The 15,110-nt window shown below is 41.3% G+C and overlaps 1 protein-coding gene across 1 annotated transcript in view; it reads right to left on the reverse strand.

Annotated features, from left to right (window-relative positions):
* Positions 1 to 15,110, reverse strand: part of INSR (insulin receptor) — a 327,427-nt gene that overhangs the window by 36,577 nt on the left and 275,740 nt on the right. The window contains exons 18-20 of the mRNA XM_053702881.1: positions 13,755 to 13,914; positions 13,538 to 13,667; positions 2,801 to 2,935 (exon numbers count right to left, since the gene is read on the reverse strand). Coding sequence (XP_053558856.1) covers positions 2,801 to 2,935; positions 13,538 to 13,667; positions 13,755 to 13,914 — 425 coding nt within the window. The remainder of the gene's footprint in view (positions 1 to 2,800; positions 2,936 to 13,537; positions 13,668 to 13,754; positions 13,915 to 15,110) is intronic.

Here is a 15,110-nt window from a genome sequence, read left to right on the forward strand (position 1 = left end):
TCCTCCACCGGGATAGTGGTACGCTTAGCTAAAGTAGAAACTGCTCCCTCCACCTTAGGGACCGTTTGCCATAAGTCCCGTGTGGTGGCGTCTATTGGAAACATCTTTCTAAATATCGGAGGGGGTGAGAACGGCACACCGGGTCTATCCCACTCCTTAGTAACAATTTCAGTAAGTCTCTTAGGTATAGGAAAAACCTCAGTACTCGCCGGTACCGCAAAATATTTATCCAACCTACACAGTTTCTCTGGTATTGCAACTGTGTTACAATCATTCAGAGCCGCTAACACCTCCCCTAGTAATACACTGAGGTTTTCCAGTTTAAATTTAAAATTTGAAATATCTGAATCCAGTCTGTTTGGATCAGAACCGTCACCCACAGAATGAAGTTCTCCGTCCTCATGTTCTGCCACCTGTGACGCAGTGTCTGACATGGCCCTAATATTATCAGCGCACTCTGTTCTCACCCCAGAGTGATCACGCTTACCTCTTAGTTCTGGTAATTTAGCCAAAACTTCAGTCATAACAGTAGCCATATCCTGTAATGTGATTTGTAATGGCCGCCCAGATGTACTCGGCGCTACAATATCACGCACCTCCCGATCGGGAGATGCAGGTACTGACACGTGAGGCGAGTTAGTCGGCATAACTCTCCCCTCGTTGTTTGGTGAAATTTGTTCAATTTGTACAGATTGACTTTTATTTAAAGTAGCATCAATACAGTTAGTACATAAATTTCTATTGGGCTCCACTTTGGCATTGCAACAAATGACACAGGTATCATCCTCTGAATCAGACATGTTTAACACACTAGCAAATAAACTTGCAACTTGGAATACAATTCAATTAGAATAATATTAAAAACGTACTGTGCCTTTAAGAAGCACAGAAGATCTATGACAGTTGAAAATTAATAAATTGAAAACAGTTATAGTGTAAACAACACAACTTTAGCAAAGGTTTAATCCCATTAGCAAAGATAACAAATTCTGAAAGCAGGAAACAAATTACAGAATAAACGTTTTTTATTTCAGTCAACTATAATTCTCACAGCTCTGCTGAGAGAAATTACCTCCCTCAAAATAAGTTTTGAAGACCCCTGAGCTCTGTAGAGATGAACCGGATTATGCAGGAAATACAATGAGCTACTGACTGAAATATTTGATGCGTAGCAAAAGCGCCAAAAAACGGCCCCTCCCCCTCACACACAGCAGTGAGAGAGAACAGAAACTGTCAGAAAAAAGATTAAGCAACTGCCAAGTGGAAAAATAGTGCCCAAACATTTATTCACTCAGTACCTCAGCAAATGAAAACGATTTTACATTCCAGCAAAAACGTTAAACATAATTTCTAGTTAGTAAACAGCTTTATGTAATTCTTACAGTATAATTCTAGTGAAGTACCATTCCCCAGAATACTGAAGTAAAAGTATACATACATGACATTATATCGGTATGGCAGGATTTTCTCATCAATTCCATTGTCAGAAAATAAAAGCTGCTACATACCTCTATGCAGATTCATCTGCCCGCTGTCCCCTGATCTGAAGTTTACCTCTCCTCAGATGGCCGAGAAACAGCAATATGATCTTAACTACTCCGGCTAAAATCATAGCAAAAACTCTGGTAGATTCTTCTTCAAACTCTGCCAGAGAGGTAATAACACACTCCGGTGCTATTTTAAAATAACAAACTTTTGATTGAAGATATAAAACTAAGTATAATCACCATAGTCCTCTCACACATCCTATCTAGTCGTTGGGTGCAAGAGAATGACTGGGAGTGACGTAGAGGGGAGGAGCTATATGCAGCTCTGCTGGGTGAATCCTCTTGAACTTCCTGTTGGGGAGGAGTAATATCCCAGAAGTAATGATGACCCGTGGACTGATCACACTTAACAGAAGAAATAATCCTACTACATTTCCATAAGAATATAGAGTTTAGACTGGGACATCATGGAAGTAATACGGTATAAGAGAAGTGGGAACATTGTTACTTTTTTATATTCAGGTCTTAGAAATATATAATTTACTGTAATAATTACCTTGCTCTGGTGTAACCTTGTTATCTAATTTGCTGCCAGAATGTATCATGGCCACTGAAGCACTTCCTCTTTGCCCTGTACATGATGGCTGCTAGCGTACTTTATTCCTATTTCATTATTTAAACTAACCTGACGTGCTTTCCTTACTGGTCCAATGCGTTTCTTTCCTGACTCAGCTGTCCTTGCTGTTTGTATGTACCTCGACTGATATTCTGAGCTCCTACCATGCTTCTAGGGATCTGCTTTGCTTGAAAGCTGCATATATGTATCCTGGTAATAAACTTTTGTTTGTTCTGACCTCTGAGCCTGTTTGTGTCTTGCATTGCCTTGGACTTTGACTTATAAACAGTTTACTTCAATTGTTTGTGCATTTAGCAGAAGGCTTGTGGATATACTTATTTGCCATTACTGCTATTTGATTCGCATCCTGGATTTTGACTGGCCAATTTATACAGCCTGAGACTTTGTCTTATGAACTGTTTTGCTTTAATTGGTTTTGCAGTTACCCCTAGACATGTGAATATCTTTATTTCCCAACACAGCTTATTTTGCATTCTGGACTCTGATCGGCCAATTCAGCCAAACCTTTAAATGCTGCACCTTTAATAAATAATTTTTGCAGCACCTGGTGTTTGTTTCATCTCATTAGTGCTCCTAGCCTTAACTAGAATAGTTACATTTACATTCAACTCCTATCTCTTCGTATACCAAAAAGTATACTTGACAGCTTGTTGAATATTTTATTTTAAATACTTACAATCTTGCAGGACAGTTTTCTGGTTGATCAAGTGATCCTCCATCCATGACAAACTTTAAGACTTGCTCATTTGACAGTCCCTGATAGGGTTGCTCAGCTAAACTTGTTATCTCCCACAGCACAACTCCAAAGGACCTTTAAGAGAGGGAAATGTGAGACGTGATATATATGAGAGAAAGAGAGAGGGTCTGATGATGTAAAGCTCTCCGCTGAGGCAGGATATCTAAGAAGTCTTGTTAGTATGGGAAGAGAGCCCTCAAAAAAACAGAACACATTTTGTGAGATTTCTCTCCATGCCAGCAAGCTTTTGATATTTGGACCCAGTGAGAGATGATACAATACCATACAGATCAGCTCTAATCTATAAATTATGCATGCAAAGATGTGTTTTAGCTCTTGAAGAAATCCCCCCTCTCCAGAAGAGCCGCTACACAGACATTACAGGCACAAAACCATTCATGCAAACTAGTTGGGGCCAGAAAAGGTTTGGTTTTGTGAATAGTCTGGATTTCAGAATATTTGTGTATTTGCATCTGTAAAATGGAGCAGCTTAGAGAGATGATAGGAAGTGTAAATAACAATAAATGTAATTTAGGCAATATGTACTTATAATACAGCTTATACATGCAAACTAAAGGCAGTTTTATGTTCTGTATACACAGTACTATCAAAAAGTTAGTACAGTATTGTAATTATAAAGGTAATCGGTAAAGACAGAGAATATTGTGACTTACGTGCAGGGAAAAACGGTCAATTTTAATTTTTTGTTTTTTAAATATTAACAAGTTTGGATTTCTGAATAATTCTGGATTTTGCTATTCTGGATTTGGTGATTTGTACCTGTACTAAGAAACAATGAATCAACAGGCTACTAATAAACCCAATAATTCTGAGCCTGTTCTAGTGATGATGGCACGCCTTGGTATTTACCTGTAGAAGGCAACTGGTAACCAGGGCCAGTGCTACAATAGAGGCAGACTAGACCTAAAGCGCCACTGCATGGGGAGGGTGCGCAAATTTGTTTTTTTGCTGCCTACTTGGGTTTCATGGTAGGAGCTATATGTGGTGGCACAATGGCTAAACTAGGAGGGACTCCCCTGAAACATAGAGAGGCAGAAACTGCAGGTCAGCCAGAACAGCTTGAAACATCAGGCTGAAATATCTCACTACACAGTCCCTGCACTCTGCAAAACTTTAGTAGTTTTGATAAAAGTTGGTGGAGTCTGTAACAGCAGTGGGACTCAACTCTACCCACAGCCTAATGGTTGAAAATGGGGATGATGGGCACTAGTAGGAGTACAGGCAGTCCCCGGCTTACATACAAGATAGGCACTGTAGGTTTGTTCTTAAGTTGAATCTGTATGTAAGTCGGAACAGACACTTTTTTTTAGGTGAAACTCTAGCCAAACAATCTTTCTAATGAGGATACAGACAGCAGTAAAACCTCAAGTGGCTCTAACCCCTGTCCAGGGGCATTGTCAAGGAGAATGTTAAAAGGAAAGTTTTTGGCTAAGCAATAACGTTCAACAGCAGGGATAAAATGGTTAAAAAAAACATTCTTCAAAGAGTGCCAATGTAACCCAAGCCTTCGAATTTGCCCTCCAAATAGCAGGAAGAAATGCCTTAGTGACATTACGTAGTGCGCTTGGATTTAGGGAGTGATGCCCTAGCAAAGGCTTGAGCTTTAAATCCCCCAATGCATTACACCCAAGTAATAAAGTCAGTCTGTCCTTTGATGCCTGATGTCCTGGTGCACTTTTTTCTTCTTTCGAAATGTATGTTCTCTCAGGCATTTTTTTCCAAAACAAGCCTGTTTTTTTCTACATTAAAGATTTGTTCTGGCAAATAGTCTCCATCGTCAATAATATCTTGTTAAAATCACTTGCATCGGCACTCGCTGCTTCGCCTTGAACTTTAATATTATTCAAATTTGCTCTATTTTTAAAGCAATTAAACCAACCCCTACTTGCAACAAATACTTAATTACAGAGAAAGAACAGAGGCGCCACCATGGCCTAGTACCACCAGAGCAAATTTGAGCAAAAGCAGATATATGTATATACTCACAAACAAAAAGCACCCAGCGGTGCTATTGGGGCAGACTGGAACTTCACAGTGATAGACACCCAGCAGAGATCCAGTCAAATCGCCTTGAAGAAGCGTCCTAACAAATAATGTCTCCTTCCTTGATCGCACATCATATCAATAGCTTGCAGATTGATGCTAACATGAATCACTACTTTTATTCAAAATTCCCCAACTACTCAATGCTAGGTCCTTAAATTAGAAGGCCCGGTATGAGGAATCTCTACCTCAAGGCAACAGACAACAGGCTTCTTCAAGGCGATTTGACTGGATCTCTGCTGGGTGTCTATCAGTGAGCTGGACCACTGCGAAGTTCCAGTCTGCCCCAATAGCACCGCTGGGTGCTTTTTGTTTGTGAGTATATACATATATCTCCTTTTGCTCAAATTTACTCTGGTGGTACTAGGCCATGGTGGCGCCTCTGTTCTTTCTCTGCAGATAACGATATATCAGGATTTGACCGTCCTTTGACAGAGAGCTGCCCCTCTTTTTGGATAATTTCTACATATTTGTTTGTATGGACATTTCTCGCTATGTTTTTTGTTTATATTATATATTAATTGTTTGTGTGTGCCATTTCTTCTTGCAGTTGTTGGTAGGCGCCCCCTAAGGGTGTGGTTTACGGTTGTGTACACCACTCTCTACATTTTATAATTCTTAATTACAAACCCCTTCAATTGCTGTATGAGGCGTACCTGTAGCTTTTAAATCATTAAAAATGCTTCAAGCCTTTTCTTGGACTAAAGAAAGACTGATAGGTATATTATGCTGATTTTGGTCTTCTATCCAAATTGTCAGCATCTTTTCAACCTGAATAACTAAACCACTGCGTTGCTTGGTAATAATCGTAGCATTCATTGGGGTGTAGCCTTTCACATGGTCCATTATTCTACCTTTATCTTTTAAAATTTTAGCAATTGTTGAACTACTGTAACCAAATTATTTGCCAATGGATGATGGATTTTCCCCTCTCTCAGATCCCTTTATTATTTTTACTTTATTTTAAATGGTGATGTTTTTTTTTTCTTTGCTGTATCACCAGCACTTTGTGTTTGGGAGGCAGATTTGTTTTTGGGAAGCATTGTGCAGGGTACAAAAACACTGTACAGTACAGGTAGTGTATGTACAGTACGTACTGCCCTGTATGTTTATGACAGTACTGTACTGTAGCTTCCTGTGTACGTACAGTATTTTTGTTCCTTCAGTTCAGCTGTTAATACTAGTGGTTCCATGCTCTCATCGGCTGCATTGACTCTTCATGCGATCCATTCGGAAACATCAGGACTGACTTGTTACATAAGTCAGTCCTGATGTTTCCGAATCAAGCTATCACCACACGTCAGCTGATCTGGACATACCCTGTACTGTACACGCTTCCATTAAGTGCTTTTTTTACAGTAAGTATAATATTTTACCTGTACAGTAATAGGACAGCTCCGGACTCTTTCTTCAAGATTGGCCGTTTTTTTGAGTCACGGAGCTCTTTCAGGGAGCCACATCCACAGACTAATGAGAAGAGGGGTGTGTACAGGTCATGTGACCGGCGAGTGAACAGACGTAATTTCTTACGGAGGCGCTGAGCGACTTTAGGAGGGGATCCCTCTGTGACACAGAGGAGTGGCACTCTCGGTGATGTAAAGGAGTGTTTAGGTACACTTTTGTTTCCCCCAGGACCGAGCAGCACTGAAGACGTCAGTGCAGTAGCTGTAAGTGTTTATTGCCGGCTAGTATATTCACTTTGCTTGTGGGGCTTGAGAGCTCTTTATCAGAGCGCCATAGTGACACTCATTAATATTACACTGAACTGCTCTATACACAACCCCTTGTATGAGACTTTGGATCGGAGGTTATACGGCACATTGATTATACTTTAACAGATTTATTTTTTGGCTCAAACATGCAATTCACAACAGGAAACGGCTCCATTTGTAAGTATGAGTTATACGTAAGTTGGATGTCCGTAACCCAGGGACTGTCTGTACTCACAATCCTGCAACTCTCAAAATGCTGCAAAACATCAGTGCACTATATTCTCCTGCACAATGTCTGATGCTTGTTCGGGGTGATTGACAGGCCCTGCTCTCAAGTAACTATTTGTCCAAGAGCAGGGAGGACTAAACAACATTTCACCATAAAAACTATGCTTTTTCCACACCCCCTAGAGAGCTGGAATTTATAATTCTGGAACTTAATTCTATTTGCAGCTAGTCAGTGGATGTCCCAGCCTAACATCATCAACAGTGATAAATTGGGAGCTTCTAAGTGTGTTTCTAAAAGTTTTTTTTACTGGATTTTATACTGGATTTTTATATTGGTATCTGTGCATATTCTTCTTTATAGTAGTGTCTATTACATGCAGTTATATGAAAATTGGTGTATACTGTCCCTTTAAGGTCTCCTAAGACTGTGTCATTTTGTATGTAGTCTATCTCATGGACCAAGCAACACCATTAGCAACAGAACCAGTGTACTGCTGATCTCTAATTTGTACATAAGGAAAAAGGAAATTTATGCTTACCTGCTAAGTTTATATCTTTTACGATATGACGAGTCCACGGATTTCATCCTTATTTATGGGATATCGCATTCTGGTCAGCAGGAGGAGGCAAAGAGTACCACAGCAGAGCTGTATATATAGCTCCTCCCTTCCCTCCCACTCCAGTCATTCGACAGAAGTTAGGAAGAGAAAGGAAAAGCCAAGGTGCAGAGGTGACTGAAGTTTAACAAAAATAAAGACCTGTCTTAGAAAATGACAGGGTGGGCCGTGGACTCGTCATATCGTAAAAGAAATAAATTTATCAGGTAAGCATAAATTTCCTTTTCTTTTACAAGATATGAGGAGTCCACAGATTTCATTCTTACTTATGGGATACAATACCAAAGCTATAGGACACGGATGAAAGGGAGGGACAAGACAGGAACCTAAACGGAAGGCACCACTGCTTGAAGAACTTTTCTCCCAAAAACAGCCTCGGACGAGGCAAAAGTATCAAATTTGTAAAATTTGGAAAAAGTGTGAAGAGACGACCAAGTTGCAGCCTTGCAAATCTGTTCAACAGAAGCATCATTTTTAAATGCCCATGAGGAAGCAACAGCCCTAGTAGAATGAGCTGTAATTCTTTCAGAAGGCTGCCGTCCAGCAGTCTCATATGAAAAATGGATGATACTCTTCAGCCAAAAGAAAAGAGAGGTAGCCGTAGCTTTCTGACCCCTACGTTTTCCAGAAAAAACAACAAATAATGAAGATGATTGATGAAAATCTTTAGTCGCCTGCAAGTAAAACTTCAGGGCAGGGACCACGTCCAAGTTATGTAACAGACGCTTCTTCTTAGAAGAAGGATTAGGACACAATGAAGGAACAATAATTTCCTGATTAATATTTTTGTTGGAAACAACCTTAGGAAGAAAAACAGGTTTGGTACGTAACACTACCTTATCGGAATTAAAAATAAAGTAAGGAGAATCACATTGTAATGCTGAAAGCTCAGAAACTCTGCGAGCAGAAGAAATAGCGACCAAAAACAAAACTTTCCAAGATAATAACTTAATATCCATGGAATGCATAGGTTCAAACGGAACCCCTTGAAGAACCTTAAGAACTAAATTCAAACTCCAAGGAGGAGCAATTGGTCTAAACACAGGCCTGATTCTAGTCAGAGCCTGACAAAAAGATTGAACATCTGGAACATCTGCCAGACGCTTGTGTAGCAAAATAGACAAAGCAGAAATCTGTCCCCTTAAGGAAGTAGCTGACAACCCTTTCTCCAATCCGTCTTGGAGAAAAGACAAAATCCTGGGAATCCTAACCCTACTCCATGAGTAGCCCTTGGATTCGCACCAATAAAGATATTTGCGCCATATCTTATGGTAAATCTTTCTAGTAACAAGCTTACATGTCTGGATCAAGGTATCAATGACCGAATCAGAGAACCCTCGCTTAGATAAAATCAAGCATTCAATCTCAAAGCAGTCAGCTGCAGAGAAACTAGATTCGGATGATGGAAGGGTCCCTGAATGAGAAGGTCCTGCCTCAATGGAAGCATCCACGGCGGCAGAGAGGATATGTCCACCAGATTGGCATTCCAAGTCCTGCGAGGCAACGCAAGAGCAATGAGAATCACAGAAGCCCTCTCCTGTTTGATCCGAGCAATCACCCGGGGAAGGAGAGCAAACGGTGGAAACACATAAACCAAGGTGAACGACCAAGGCACCGCCAAGGCGTCTATCAGTTCAGCCTGAGGATCCCTGGACCTGGATCCGTATCTCGGGAGCTTGGCATTCTGATGAGATGCCATAAGATCCAGCTCCGGTCTGCCCCATCTGAGAATCAGGGTGGCAAAGACCTCCGGATGGAGTTCCCATTCCCCTGGATGAAACGTCTGTCTGCTCAAAAAATCCGCTTCCCAGTTGTCCACTCCTGGGATGTAGATTCCTGACAGATAACAAGAGTGAGCTTCCGTCCACCAAATTATCTTGGATACTTCTGTCATCGCTAAGGAACTCCTTGTTCCTCCCTGATGATTGATGTAAGCCACAGTCGTGATGTTGTCCGACTGAAATCGGATGAATTTGGCCGAAGCCAACGGAGGCCAAGCCTGAAGCGCATTGCTCTCAACTCCAGAATATTGATTGGAAGTAGAGACTCCGACCGAGTCCACACACCCTGAGCCTTCAGGGAATTCCAGACTGCCCCCCATCCTAGAAGACTGGTGTCCGTTGTCACTATCACCCATGAGGGACTGAGGAAGCACGTCCCTAGGGACCGATGATCCTGCGACAACCACCAAAGAAGAGAGTCTCTTGTCACCTGATCCAGATCTATCTGAGGAGACAAATTTGCATAATCTCCATTCCACTGTCTGAGAATGCTCAGTTGCAGAGGTCTGAGATGAAAATGAGCAAACGGAATGATGTCCATTGCCGCCACCATCAATCCAATTACCTCCATGCACTGAGCCACTGATGGCCGAGGATTGGACTGAAGGGATCGGCATGTATTCAGAATCTTTAACTTTCTGACTTCCGTCAAGAAGATTTTCATGGATATAGAATCTATTAAGAGTTCCCAGGAAAGGAACCCTTGTCTGTGGAATTAGTGAACTCTTTTCTAGATTCACCTTCCATCCGTGAGTCCTTAGAAAGGAAAGAACAATGTCGGTATGAGACTTTGTTAGCTGATAAGACGACGCCTGGATCAGAATATTGTCCAGATAAGGGGCCACTGCAATGCCCCGCAGCCTGAGAACTGCCAGCAGAGACCCTAGAACCTCCGTGAAGATCCTGGGTGCCGTGGCCAGCCCGAAAGGAAGGGCCACGAACTGAAAATGTTTGTCCAGAAAGGCAAACCTCAGGAACTGGTGAGGATCTCTGTGGATAGGAATATGAAGATATGCATCCTTTAAGTCCACGGTAGTCATATATTGACCCTCCTGGATCAATGGAAGAATTGTCCGATTAGTCTCCATCTTGAAGGATGGAACTCTGAGAAACTTGTTTAGACTCTTGAGATCTAAAATGGGTCGGAACGTTCCCTCTTTTCTGGGAACCACAAAAAGGTTTGAGTAAAACCCCTGCCCCTGTTCCTGTATTGGAACGGGACAAATTACTCCCATAGTGGAGAGGTCTTTTACACAACGTAAGAACGCCTCTCTTTTTATCTGGTCTACAGACAATCGTTAAAGAAGAAACCTTCCCCTTGGGAAGGAATTTTTTAACTCCAACTGATACCCTTGAGACACGATTTCTAGTGTCCAGGGATCCTGAACGTCTCTTATCCAAGCCTGGACAAAGAGAGAAAGTCTGCCCCCTACTAGATCCGGTCCCGGGTCGGGGGCCGCCCCTTCATGCTGTCTTGGGAGCAGCAGCGGGCTTCTTGGGTTGTTTACCCTTGTTCCAAGCCTGGTTTGGTCTCCAGGTGGACTTGGCTTGAGGATAAGTTCCTTCCTGTTTAGTGGAAGAGGAAGGGGGGACTCCTTTGAAATTCCGAAAGGAACGAAAATAACTCTGTCGTCCCCTTTGCTTAGATGTTTTGTCTTGAGGGAGGAGATGACCCTTACCTCCCGTAATATCAGAAATTATTTCTTTCAAATCAGGCCAGAATAGGGTCTTTCCCTTGAAAGGAATAGCCAAAAGCTTGGATTTAGAGGATACATCCGCAGACCAAGACTTTAACCATAGAGCTCTTCGGGCTATGATGGAGAATCCTGAACTCTTAGCCGCTAATTTGGCGATCTGAAAGGAAGCATCCGTAATAAAAGAATTAGCCAGCTTAAGGGCCTTAATTCTGTCCTGTATTTCCTCTAAAGAGGTCTCAGTTCTAAAAGACTCTTTTAGAGCGTCAAACCAAAAAGCAGCCGCAGTCGTGACTGTTACAATGCAGGCCGCTGGTTGCAATAAAAACCCCTGATGAATATAGAGTTTTTTGAGAAGACCCTCCAACTTCTTATCCATGGGGTCCTTGAAAGCACAACTGTCTTTGATAGGAATAGTTGTACGCTTCGCTAAGATAGAAATAGCTCCCTCCACCTTAGGGACTGTCTGCCAAGAGTCCTGAACAGTGTCAGCTATAGGGTACATTTTCTTAAAAATAGGGGAAGGGGAGAACGGGATACCCGGTCTTTCCCATTCCCTAGTAATAATATCCGAAATCCTTTTAGGAACCGGAAAAACATCAGAGTAAGAAGGGACCTCTAAGTATTTGTCCATCTTACTCAATTTCTCAGGTGGAACCGCAATAGAGTCACAGTCGTCCAGAGTCACCAAAACCTCTCGCAGTAAAAGACGGAGGTGTTCAAGTTTAAACCTGAAGGACAGGACGTCCGAATCTGTCGTGGGTACTGCACTTCCTGAGTCAGACAGTTCCCCTTCAGACAGGGCCTCCCTACCCTCCAATTCAGAGCCCTGGGAAGGTATATCGGAGATAGCCATAAAAGCATCAGAAGTCGCAGGGACCACATGGGTCTCTGTCTTGTTGCGTTTGCCTTGTAACACTGGCAACTTAGATAAAACTTTTGTAAGAGTGGATGACATAACTGTAGCCATATCCTGCAAAGTGAATGAATTGGACGCAGTTGAAGAACATGGCGGCGCTTGTGTGGGCGTTAAAGGTTGTGCTGCTTGTGGAGAAAGTAGCGGCATACCCTGAGTCTCATCAGTCTGAGAAGCATCCTTAGATATACCTGCATTAAAAAATATTTGTTCTTTACATTGTAAAGCCCTCTCAGTACATGAGGGACAAAAAATAATAGGGGGTTCCACATTGGCATCTAAACACATACTACAGGTACTAGCCTGAAATTCAGCCATGATAACAAATTTGCAATAGCAAAATTGGTTGGTTTCTTTAACGTTCCAAATATACTTAAAACCGGGTGTACTGTCTCTTTAAAAAATAAAACCGTCTAAGCGGCTGTATGCTCCGCAATAAGCTGCCTTAATTTGGAAACACTTTAAGATGTATAAAAAAATTATACTAACAATGTATAAGCTAATAAACGATTTAAGTCTAATTAGCCCCTTGCACCTCGCCACAGCTCTGCTGTGGCGCCTACCTGTCCCAAAACGAAACACAGAATAGTCGTGGATGGCACTCCTAAAGTCGCTTGTGAAGTATGCTAACACAGGCGACTTAGGCCACACCGGAGCCTAGATACATGCTGCTCCAAGACAGGATCCGGATAGAAGATGCGCGACAGCGCGCGCAAAATTCAAGCCCCTCGTGGGCGCAACTAAAGTCCCCGGAGCAATGCCAAATGGAAAATAAAAATGTCGGCTCCTATAACAGTAACACAATCACCATGTGCCCCTTCACCTAACACACACTAGACAAGTAATGTCGATATACTTTGCTAAGTATGCCACATTAACAACGTTCATACAAAGTACTGTGCACTAAACATGCTGCTCCAGGCAGATTGATCTCCCAGCGTCAAGCCCATAGAAAAACATAGCCCCAGGTTAACCCCTTAGTAGGCTACTGATTAGCCACATGAAAAAAATTGAATACTTCTGCACATTTAATTTGCAATGCAAAAATGATTACCCTCTTCCCTGTACAGGTAATTAATGCCAGTCTGTTCTGAGATACCTCAGTCTCCCCAGAATAAATGACTGTACATACCTCCATGCTGAATGCAGTATGAAGCCGTCCCCCCACAATGAAGATGTTTCTGCTCCTCACCTCCAGCACGTCTGTGGGGACAAATAGAGTCTTAGATAATATCTGCTAAGACTATCAGCAGGGCAGCAAACAATATGGGGGTATTAGCAGAGAGAGAATCTCCCCAGTCCATTGCTAAAAAGCCAGAAGCTCTAGCCCTGAGGAAAAATAGTACACACTGGTACCATTTAAAATAAAAAACTGTTGATTAAAGAATCTAAACTAACACCTCACTTTACCTCTTCCTATCACTAACACAGGCAAAGAGAATGACTGGAGTGGGAGGGAAGGGAGGAGCTATATATACAGCTCTGCTGTGGTGCTCTTTGCCTCCTCCTGCTGACCAGGAGGCAATATCCGATAAGTAAGGATGAAATCCGTGAACTCGTCATATCTTGTAAAAGAAATTAAATTATATTTTACAAGAAGGAAAAAAAAACATTTATGGAGAAAAATTTGTATTTTCAGCAGGAAGATATACAACTTGAACATACCATACATCAGAAAAAGCAGTGAATACTCCATCCTTCAAGGATTCTGGGGACATCCACCTCACAGGGAGTAATCCTTTCCCCCCCTTCCGGTAATAATCTGTCTCATAGATATCTCGGGTCATCCCAAAATCTGAAAACATAGAAACAAAGAATGCAGCTTGGAAATGCTTTGTAGATACAATGGCTGGAAAGGAGCTGAGAAACAAAAATAACTTACCTCCAATCTTCACAGTAAAATCCTCAGCCACCATACAATTACGGGCAGCCAAGTCTCTGTGTACAAACTTTTTAGCGTTAAGATATGCCATACCATCAGAGATCTCTGCTGCCATTTGGATCATCTCTTGCAGGGTAGGTGCAGGGCGGCCTGGATTATTCTATAAAACAGGAATAACAGTTCAGTGTAAATCTAGTAGCTCATTTATAATGGTCCTTACCTGGCTACTGCAGAGGAGATAAAATAACCGATGTTTCAAAATGGTGGTGCCCATTACTTTTCACTTATTTTCTAAATATTCAGATTAATATAATATAAAAACTACAGCTGCATAATATTCTCGGACTAATCTTTGCTTTTGAATATCAGTATATCTAGCATTTGTTAGGGTTTAAAGAGATATGAAACCCAAAAACTTTATTTTGTGATTCAGACAGAGAATATATTTAAAAAAAAAAAAAAATCAATTTTACGTCTGTTATCAAATTTACTTAATTCCCATGGTATTCTTTGTTGAAGAGATACCTAAGTAGGCATATGGAGAACTATATGGCAGGATATAGTGCTGCCATCTAGTACTCTTGCAAATGTATAACATTCTTGTAAAACTGCTGCCATTTACTGCTGAAGACACGCACTCTCTCCTGAGCTTACATTCCCTGCTTTTCAGCAAAAGATACAGAAAGAACAAAGAAAATCTGATAATAGAAGTAAATTAGGAAGTTGTTTAAAACTGCATGATCTGTCTATACCATCATTTGGGTTTCATACCCTTTATTATCTCTTAAAAGGTTCATATCAAAAGTATCTTATCTGTATTTTACTGGCAGGGGCTAAAATCACATATCTATCTGTGTTTCTAGAAGGGCAGAATAAGTAGTCTGTGCATATTACTAGCACCCAAGAGGAATTCAAATCAATTATATGTGTATCTATACCATATCTGTGAGTATTGAAGTCGCAAAGGGTTTAAATCATTGTCTTGCAGGGAAGGAGGAAAAATAACAGGACTAGGAGACATATACAGGAATCAAGTTTTTTTGTTTTTTAGGTACCATTTCATATATCCATGGGCTAAAGCCACTTTTTATTTTGGCAACCTAGTAATGGCCTTAGACAAATAACAAATTATACTACCTTCCCAAAATGGCGGATGCTTGAAAGTGAGGCTGAGAACAGATAAGAAAAGGAAAAGCCACCAAAGACAAACAATTACTACTGCAATGCTCTACCACTCCTCTAAGTGAGTTGAAAACTTGCTTACTAGGAGGTCACTAAGTAAAAATCTTAGTTTCTCAATTAATCTGATCCAGAATAAAACAGTCAGTTCAGCTTCCAAATGTTATGTCTACACGT

This window comes from Bombina bombina, chromosome 2, assembly GCF_027579735.1.
Source record: "Bombina bombina isolate aBomBom1 chromosome 2, aBomBom1.pri, whole genome shotgun sequence".
Taxonomy (NCBI): domain Eukaryota; kingdom Metazoa; phylum Chordata; class Amphibia; order Anura; family Bombinatoridae; genus Bombina; species Bombina bombina.